Source organism: Gracilinanus agilis, chromosome 4 (genome assembly GCF_016433145.1).
Source record: "Gracilinanus agilis isolate LMUSP501 chromosome 4, AgileGrace, whole genome shotgun sequence".
Classification (NCBI taxonomy): Eukaryota; Metazoa; Chordata; class Mammalia; order Didelphimorphia; family Didelphidae; genus Gracilinanus; species Gracilinanus agilis.
In genome coordinates this window covers 383,574,621-383,585,319 of record NC_058133.1, presented here as the reverse complement: position 1 = coordinate 383,585,319, position 10,699 = coordinate 383,574,621, and the positions used below count along the sequence as shown (strand labels likewise).

At 37.3% G+C, this 10,699-nt stretch overlaps 1 protein-coding gene across 1 annotated transcript in view; it reads left to right on the top strand.

Annotated features, from left to right (window-relative positions):
* The first annotated feature begins 8,618 nt into the window (after positions 1 to 8,618).
* THEMIS (thymocyte selection associated) overlaps positions 8,619 to 10,699 on the top strand; it is a 233,740-nt gene continuing 231,659 nt past the window's right edge. The window contains exon 1 of the mRNA XM_044675428.1: positions 8,619 to 8,709. Coding sequence (XP_044531363.1) covers positions 8,619 to 8,709 — 91 coding nt within the window. The remainder of the gene's footprint in view (positions 8,710 to 10,699) is intronic.

The following is a 10,699-nucleotide window of genomic DNA, read 5'->3' as shown; positions in this document are numbered from 1 at the left end:
GCTCTTACATGTTATCTCCACCACTGGAATTTGAGTTCCGAGAGCAGAGACTGTTTTAGTTTTGTATTTTTATATCCAACATTTAGCACAGAGCTTTCCATATAGTAAGCCCATAATAAATCCTTCATTCGTTCATTCAGCCTGAGTGACACTCTTGCAAGAAAGAAGGACAGGGTTATATCTTTGCATCTAATTGCAGATCTGTATCTTTGCTGCTCACTATGATGGCTGTGTTCCTTCAGGGTTCTACTGCTCCATCATTCTGTAATGGATATCCCCATCTTCGAGAAAGCAACATGGCCTTTCTCTTCACTGTCCTTCATTTGACTTCAAGCCTTCTTATTGTTCTGAATTTCTTTTAAAGGTACTTTGTTAATCGATAGCCATTGCCCTCCATTCCAGCTAACTTGTCAGTAATTTTCCCCTCATGATTCAGCTCTCTTTTTCCATATAATATGCTGCCCCAAAGATGCTTTTTCTTTCCTATCAATAGTATCAACTCCAAAACACCTAAACCATGTGTGGATTACTTAAAATCCTCAATGATAGTGCTACAATTTATGTCTTGAGCCCCACACTTCAAAATAAGGTCTCTTCAGCTACTGGGGACTTCTGCTCAGCATTCTCTACAGAGATTGTATTTCCATAACAGTTATAAGGTATCTTTTATTCATCTCCTTCCTCCCCAGTCTCAGGTATGCTCATATTGGTAGTTCCAAATCCATCAAAAGCAGGGTTGGGGAGTTGGGAGGGACTCTTCGGCTCCCTTTGTCTTTCTATACCCATTTTACCCTGTGGTAGCTATGCCAGGTCATGCAAATTAACCTTGGGCGGCTTTGAGAAAACATTGGCAAAGGGGTGGGGGAAAACCCCATCTTTGATCATCTGACAAAGATTCATGCTGCTACTACATTTGAATCCTTTAAACAGAATTTGTTGTTACTCTCATTAGTGTTGTAACCATCATGGTCTTATCAAAAACTAAAACAAAAACAAAAATGCAAAAATCTTCCTACAGAGTATGATCTGAGGGGTTTTCACAAGCTTCTGCTCCCTCACAACCATGACTTCTATTATTATTGGTAGAATCATATACTTAAAGATAGTAAAAGTAGAATTTATATAGCACTTTGTTTTGCAAATTATATATATATATTATCTCATTTGGTCTATATGATAACCTATAAGATCATAGATTCCATGCTGGAAAGGACTTTGGAGGTTTTCAGTCCAACTCCTTAATTTTATAGGTGAGGAAACTGAGGCACAGAGGTTATAACTTGCCAAGGGTTTACACATCTAGTATCTAGGGTAGGCTTTATATTTAATCCTTCCTGATTCCAGGTCCAGTATCCTCTACACAAAGCTCTTAGCTGCTAATAACAAGAGCTATTATTATTTCAATTTTACAGATGAGGAAAATTTTACATTTTACAGATGAGAGATTCATAGAAGAATTGTTTTCTCTCTCTTCCTTACCCAAACAGTTGAAGCTCTTGAGAAGAAAGCCTTTTTTTTTTACCCCCAATGGAATGCTACTAATTTGAGCACATGCCATAATAGATTTCTAGGTCTTCTGTCTTAGAGAGAATTTAGCTTAGGGAAAAATAAGTATTGGTCATATGGATAACTTCTGTGTGTTTTTGAATACTTAAAAGAAAGTGAAGAAAAATTACTGAAAGTATTTGGGAAAGCTAATGGAGTAAAGTTAGAGTTGCCAGGTGTTGGCATCTGTCAGATATGTAGGTGGTTCTCTTAGCAATAACTGATATTTAGATGAACTTATAAAATACTTAATATACATCTTCAGCATCACATTTGATCCTCACAACCCTCTGAGGCTAGAGATGGTTGTGGTTGTTATTTAGTCATTTTAAGTCATTTCAGATTCTTTGTAATTCCATTTGATTTTTTTTTTTTGGCAAAGATACTGGTGGTTTTTACCATTTCCTTCTCTGAGAGGTAGTTACTCTAATTATTATGCATGATGAGTAAATAGAAAATGAAAAGTCAAATGACTTGTCCATGATCATACAGCTAGTAGGTAGATGGAATACAAGCTTATTTCTCATTGACTTCAAGTGTAATACTCTTTCACTGGCAAACTTGTCCCTCAGAGAATGAGTACTGATCTTGAGAAATCAGAAATGTCTATTAAGGAGCCCTATTTAAGAGTCAAGAAAAATGATGCACTACAACCATTTGTTGCCCACAAAAGAAATACTAAGATTTCTAAATGAATAGAAGAGCAGTAGGAGTACTGATGAATCATTGCTTGAAGGCCTCAAATACCACTGTAAGGCAGACAACTGAACTCATATGAAAATAGTCCAGGACAAGATTTGTTCAGTTTATGTTCACTATTTTATGCCTCTGTAAAATTGTATATACTCTGCATGTAATCTTTTAGATGATCCATATTTTAGAGATGTTATAAGGAATGATCCCAATTATTAACTGACTGAACACTTGTGTATGAGAATTAGGAATCAATAATCATACTGTAAGTAAATGAAGTGATGAAGAAAGAAAAGTGAGTAAAGATAATCCCTTAAAGCACCTGGCAAAAACATTCTTGTCATGGAAGTTGTGCATGTCTCGAGCCAACCTGGAATGTGTCCAGACATTAATGATATCTCATTTGGCTTTGAAGTTACAGAGTCACCTTGGCTTTTTATTATATTTGGAACAGAGATGACACAATTACCCCCAAGATAAGAAAAAAAAGCAGATTTTTTTTATTAGACATTTATTAATATTCGTTTTTAATCTGTTTACATACTTTATGCCTCTACTTTCCCCTTCACCCCCCGCTCTCCCCCACCCATGGCCAACGCACATTTCCACTGGTTGTAACACGTGTCCTTGTTCAGGGTCTATTTCTCATTCATGTCCGCCTCAGTCCATGCATTCAAGCAGTTGTTTATCTTATATGTTTCCTCTCCTGCAGTCCTTCCTCTGAATGTGGGTAGCATCTTTACCATAAATCCCTCAGAGCTGTCCTGTGTCATTGCAGTGCTGCTGGTACAGGAGCCCATTACATTTGATTTTACCACAGTATATCAGTCTCTGTGTACAATGTTCTTCTGGCTCTGCTCCTTTCGCTCTGCATCACTTCCTGGAGGTCTCTCCAGTTCACATGGAATTCCTCCAGTTTATTATTCCTTTTAGCACAATAGTATTCCATCACCCGCATATACCACAATTTGTTCAGCCATTCCCCAATTGAAGGACATCCCCTCATTTTCCAGTTTTTTGCCACTACAAAAAGCGCAGCTATAAATATTTTCGTACAAGTCTGTTTATCTATGATCTCAGAGTTGTTTTGATTTGCATTTCTCTAATTATTAGAGATTTAGAATACTTTCTCATGTGCTTTTTGATACTTTTGATTTCTTTATCTGAAAATTGCCTATTCATGTCTCTTGCCCATTTATCAATTGGGGAATGGCTTGATTTTTTATACAATTGCTTTAACTCCTTGTATATTTGAGTGATTAGACCCCTGTCAGAGTTTTTCGTTATAAAGATTTTTTCCCAAATTGTTGTTTCCCTTCTGATTTTGACTACATTGTTTTTGTTTGTACAAAAGCTTTTTAGCTTAATATAATCAAAACCATTTAATTTACTTTTTGTAATTTTCTCTAACTCTTGCTTGGTTTTAAAATCTTTCCTTTCCCAGAGATCTGACAAGTATACTATTCAAAGCAGATTTTTTAAAATAATTTTTATTTTTTAGAAAAGTTATCTTGGTTACATGATTACTCTTCTTCCTTTCCCCTTCGCCCTTCCTGACCTCCTCCCCCCACCCCCATAGCTGATGTGCACTTCCATTGGTTTTAAATCGTGTCATCTATCAAGGCTTATTTCCAAGTTGTTGATAGTTGCATTGGTGTGGTAGTTTTGAGTCTACATCCCCAATCATGTCCGCCTCAACCCATGTGTTAAAGCAGTTGCTTTTCTTCTGTGTTTCCACTCCTGCAGTTCTTCCTCTGAATGTGGGTAGCATTCTTTTTCATAAATCCCTCAGAATTGTCCTGGATCATTGCATTGCTGCTGGTACAGAAGTCCATTACATTCTATTTTACCACAGTGTATCAGTCTCTGTGTACAATGTCCTTCTGGCTCTGCTCCTTTTGCTCTGCATCAATTTCTAGAGGTCTTTCCAGTTCACATAGAATTCCTCCAGTTTATTATTCCTTTGAGCACAATAGTATTCCATCACCAGCATATACCACAATTTGTTCAGCCATTCCCCAATAGGAGGGCATATCCCCGTTTTCCAGTTTTTTGCCACCACAAAAAGCGTGGCTACAAATATTTTCGTATAAGTCTATTTATCTATGATCTCTTTGGGGTACAAACCTAGCAATGGCATGGCTGGATCAAAGGGCAGGCATTCTTTTATAGCTCTTTGAGCATAGTTCCAAATTGCCATCCAGAATGGTTGGATCAGTTCACAACTCCACCAGCAGTGCATTAACATCCCAATTTTGCCACATCCCCTCCAACATTCATTACTCTCCCCTACTATCATTTTAGTCAATCTGCTAGGTGTGAGGTGATACCTCAGCATCATTTTGATTTGCATTTCTCTAATTATTAGAGATTTAGAACACTTTCTCATGTGCTTATTGATAGTTTTGATTTCTTTATCTGAAAATTGCATATTCATGTCTTTTGCCCATAAAAGCAGATCTTAAAGAAGGAAACTTTATAAAAGCTAGAAAACTTGGGTTGCCCTTCCCCAGAAGAAACATTCAGCTGACACCCTCCCCTTCTTTCTGGGTGGATATTGTGTAATGACTTTTTCACATAGACTATATATATTTGTCATTTCCTCATCTGTGTGTCGTTGGCAGGTCTGGACTCTGACATTTTGTACTTTATAGTTTCTACAATAAAATGTCAGTTCGAGCTCAGAAAATTACTTCCTAGCATTATTTATTTATTTTCAACAGCATTCAGTTGTGGCAAGTAATCGTAGAAGTACCTAGAGTAGTGTAAAAGTGAAATTTGGGAGATGTCATCTTTAAGTATATATATGTATTTTCTATGGACATTATCAAACACATTTCCCGTGGCCAACGGGTTTCTGGTTCCGGTTCTTTGGGCGTGGGGACACCTACATCTCCATGCAGGGAAGAGTTTATAATCTCCTGGGTTAGGAGGGAGTGGCTCTTGGCCAGCAGACTGAGGAAGAGGTAATAATGACTGGAGCGGCAATTTTGAATGCTTACAAGCGCATAGTCAAATGACTTTATCTATCAAAATGGCTTTAATTAAAATACTAATTTATATTATTATAGCAGCCTTTATCATTTTTTATATTTATAGTAGCTAGCCAACAGCTGGGCTTCCATACAGTGTATCAAGAGGGATGAGAGAGGATGTCCACCCAGTGCCATGTAGCTATCTCCAGGTACAAGGCAGCAGAGTACATTCTGAGGAGACTGACATGAATAATAGTGTACACCAGGTTTTACTTGTATATTTCAGAGGGTGCATATTTTTATTCTCCATCTAGTTGCTTTTTCCTCTGTAGTTAGGCCCAATTCTTTTAGATGACCCTCTCTCACCTTGTTGGCAAAGCCTTGGCACGTGTGCACAGCTGGCACTTGGGGAGCAGCTCTGTTCCCCCTCTTCCCAGTGCCCAACTCTCTCTGGTAATCTGGGGCTCACAGACAGCTTGAATTTGCCCTCTGGGTATTCAAACTGGGAAAAGGTTTGCCAACCCTGCTATATATTGCTTAGCAGGTTCTGTTGTGTTCTAGAACTTAGTGCAATCAGAATTATTATTTGCAGACTAGACTATCTGGAGGACCTCTCTATCTCTAGGAAATTCTTCTTCGATTTGAACTCTGTACTGGACATGCTCCAAGATGATGGTAAACACCTTAAGGAAGGATATGTAGCTTTTTATGATTTACTTTGCTTTGCTTAAACAGAAGGCAATGGAGCCAAATTATGTCTATTATATTTCCTAAGGACTCATGTATGATTTAACATATATGCACTAGATGCCATATTGGAGGACAGTCTTTAGGGCTGTGTTTGCTCTAATATATAAAATATGTTTATAGACAATGAAATATAACCAAAAAAACCACAGGGATCTCATATTCTCTCTTTGGCAGTTGTTCAAGATAAAGACCCTAATTATAGAGTCATACGACTTGGGTTCAAATCTTATTTCTGGTTTTTACTGCCTTAGCTTTTACTGGTGTTTCTCTATGACCTTAGCCATGTTGCAAATTTTCCTTGGGGCCAAAAGTCATCATCATCTGTAAAAGAAGAAGATTGGATCAAATGAACACAACGATCTTTTCCAAATCTATATATATCCTGTGATGTCTGTGGTAGAATATTATTTGTGAAAACTTCCACTTTTCTTACTTATATCTATACAAGAAACATATAATTTGTGCTTTCTATACACATACTATATATAATCCAAGAGAAGTTTAAAAAAGTATGACTGAGGGAAGAATGCAAGAGGGAAAATATATTTTCCTCTCCTTGGTCATTCTCCCCTAGCTACTTTATAAGCAGCTCCAGGTAGTTTCAATAACATTGCCAAGGGGAATCACAGGAGGTTGAGAGACAATGGGAGAGAAAAATGAATGTTCATTTCCAGACCCCTAGACTAGAAACAAGAGGTGACACAGAAAGGAGGCTCAGTACTTGTATGCTGGGGCATAGCATATAACTAAGACTGTAAAAGTCATCCTCAGTAAACAAGATATTAAGAGGAAAACTTGTTTGTAGTATGCAAGAAGAGTTTTAATTCCAATCCTGGGAAGACTTCTTGTTTCATGGCAGAGGCGGTGGGAAACATAGTATGAGGATGGGAAGTCTTTAGATATAAAAAATGCTACTGGTATAGCCTATAAGAGATTATTTACTATCTTGGGAAGCGGGGGGAGGGGAGTAGAGAGGGAGAGGAAGAGAGAGAATTTGAATCACAAAATGTTAGAAAACAATAATTGAAAATTGTTTCTACATCTAATTAAAAAGAATAAAAGGAAAAGACAAAAAACATATAGTCATCACTAGCATTTAGGTTGGTAAACCACTTTACAAATATTTTATTTTATGTTCATAACAACCCCGAAGGTTAGAGGCTATTATTATACTTCTTTTATAGATGAGGAAAGTGAAGCAGACGTTGGTTAAGTGAATTTTCCAGGGTCACATGGCTAGTCAGTATCTAAGGCTGGATTTGAAGTCTGGTCTTCCTGAATCTAGCTCCATTGTCCTAGCTACTTCATCACCAATCTATGTGTACATTTTGAAAATCTATAGCTTAATCTGCCAGGTGCTCTCAGTTACTCTTTGTCTGTGGTGATAGCTCTTCACAGAGATCTGGTTCCTTAAATAAAAGAATGGTTGTACTTTCTTCTAAGAAATAAGGAGAATAGCAGTGAAATTAAGGTGGATAGGACACTATTTCAGACAGTAGAAGAAGATATCTAGCCTCATTTACTAGAAGTTCAAGAAAGTTTTCATGAAATAAAGTGACTGATATGACCATGATGGAATTTAATGATGGGAAGCAATGATATGCAGCATCTATAGGGAGCTATAGGAAAAATGACCTGTGCACATAGTGATGGAGCAGGACATATGAACTATCAAAGGCAAGCCATTATGGAGTTAGCTGGGGGTAACTCTAGAGGAGATGCTAAGGAGAAGGAGGAGTTCCTGCTGTACCCTACTAGAACCAGGCTCAGTAATTCTAGAATTGACTCTAACAAAGCTCATTGGTGAGAGTTGTCACCCTTAGGTATTTTTTAATCAATAAGAACTCTGATATAAATCCCAGACATGATCACTCACTTAAAATAAATGTTCATTCTTTGAGTATTATTCTTGCAAAGTGAGTTGGTTACTTTTACACTGGGCGATCTGAGATAAGAAATTCACAGATGATTTGGGGAGAAAGAAATGAGACAGATAATAGAGAAATCTCCTAAAGTACATCCCAGTTCCTTCACGCCAGGAAAGAGCTTTTGTGAAAATGACTACAATAATAAGAATGAAAATTAAAAGTGAATTTAGGGATCATCAGTGATGTCACATTTTCGATACACGTACAAAGAAATTAAATTCCTTATTTACTTCTACAATCATTTGATAAAGCGACACAACTTAGTCACGTAGGACTTAATAAGTAAGCATTCAGATACAAAGTCCATGTGAAATGGACTCTACAGTAAAACAGTTTTACATCTTAGATTAGTTTCAGAAATCATATTCTCCTACTGTTAAGGTAATCTTTCACCTGCAGTTTTGACCACAAACAGTTTTGTCTGAGCTGCAAAAAGGCACCTGGGTAAGCAGAAGGCAATAAGAACCATACTTGGCATACTCATTCTGTGGGATCTGTTCAGACTCATTCACCCCACCCCCCATCCTGTGTCACTTTGGTGCTGGGAGGAAATGAAGACCACAATGAGGACAATGAAAATGTTTTAACACCTTTTTTTTTAATGGTCTCCCCACCCCCAGAGTTCAGTGTGTCTAAGGAGATTGCCCAGATTATAACTGCCATGAAGTGACTCTTGGCAACCCCAGGCTTGCATGGCACCAAGCTTCTGCACACCTCTGGCTCAAAAATGACGTCCACTCTTCAGGAATTCATCCACTCACTAAATCCTAGAACCCTCCCAAGGGTCCTTCAGATTCAATCAGGCATCTATGTCCAAGGTAAGCTGTAACTTCCTAATAGTAAAAGAGTGGTGAGGGGCAAAGATAAGTAACCAACTTTTTGCATTTTGCACAAAAGGAATTGGAAGGAAAAGGTTAGGAGGTCCATGTGAGAATTCCTTAAAAGTAATTTTGAAAAAGAAGATGATATGTCCTTGCCAAAAGGAACAGCTAATGGTAATTTGTGTGGAGTCCGCTTTGGTGATGGGGAGAAGGGAAGAAAATCCTTTTTTTTAAATTTTAGATGAAGAGTTCTAACCATTTCTTAAGTGTCTACTATGTGTCAGCACTGTGTTAGAAGGAGAGATACAAAGAAATGAAAATGCCCTCAAGAAGCTCACAATCTTTTGGATTGTGATGAGGTTAATGGAGGTGATTAGGAGCTTTGTTTTCTTGGAGTCCTCTGAAATCTACTTGTGCTCTTACTTTGCAGTGCCAAATCTCCTACCTAGAATAACATCAGATTTTTAATTTGAAGGTGTATTCAAGCAGATGCTGTGATAAAGATTATTTAACTTTATTTCAGAGTCTCATTCTACGGAATCATGATAAAAAATGTTTGAGAATCAGAATTTAGATTTAAACAATGAAAAAGGATAATTGTGAATTCTGTTGTACATTCTTAGAAATAGAGTCAACAATTGAGATTATTTAAACTGTTAAAAGATTATTTAAAAGTTTTTTTCTCCCTTCATGCAGTCTGGAAAAAATATTTATATGTAAGAGTAAAACGTGAAATCTTTTCTAAGAAATCTTGGATAGTTGCTGATGGTTTGCCAAGAGAATTCTCTAGGGCACATTTTTTCTTGAGATCAAGATCATTGCTTCAATTCAATGAAATATTTAATTAGCAAGTACGTTTGAGTAAAGCATTATGTGGGGCACTGGAGATAAAAAGTTGAAAAAAAAAACAACACAGTTCCTGCCTTCAGAGGGTCCCAGCTTAATGTGGGAAGGGATACAACATATAATATATATACAAATAAATGTCAAGCATGGTAAAATAGTAGAATGAAATGGATATAAAGCAGAGCTAGAGAAAGGACCAAGAAACATCCAAGTGAGGAACATTTGAATGATTCTTTCCACTTGGCCTCATAGGGGAGATGGTGAGGGCATTGGAGTCAGATTTTGAAGAAACAAAGGAAATTCAACATCTGTAGGTAGTGGAATGGAAGGGAATCTATTTCAAATGGGTTGGGTCTGGAGAGGAAGAGATTGGTACAAAGTGAAGGTGTGAAAAAGAGACAAAGAAAGGTATGAAAAAGAGATGGGTATTATGAGAATAGGAGACAAAAAGCATGATGGAAAGGCCAAAGCTCTGTGGAGGATATTGAATATCAGGATCAAGAATTTTAGCTTTATTTAATACCTAATGAAATAATACTGAAAGTTTTTGAAAAGTGATATGATTGTCATGGTTGCATAAAAGAAAGGTCAATTGGGAATTGGTGTGGAAAATAAAATGGAGAGGGGATTGACTTAAAACAGTAATACCATTTAAAAGGCTATTATGATATTAAATTACACATATAATAGGATAAATAGAGCTTTATCTCAAGGTATTGACCCATAGCAGGCACAAATCCTCCCCTTGGAGACTTCTGTTCTCATGCCTGACTTTTTGGTCCTTTCTGGCCTTCACTGCTACATGGTACAATGACCTCTAAGCCATCAATCACAGGATTTTCTTACTATAGAACTCTTCTCCCAGGGCCTCCCCTATCCATCAATCTCCTTTGGAATGATAGTCAGATTCTCTAGCAGATGGGTTCCTCCTCTTCTGGTATGATTGCACCAGTGGTTAGACTCTATCCTGGCATTCCTTCCACTCCCCACCACCTACTGAATCTGTCACAGGTACAAGGATTCCAATTTATAGCCCTAATAATCTACATGGGAAGTAAAAAAGTACATGAACTAGGAAGTGAAGATTAATCAGAGGCAAGAGCTAATGCAAACGTAGAAACACAAGAATTTGATGATATCT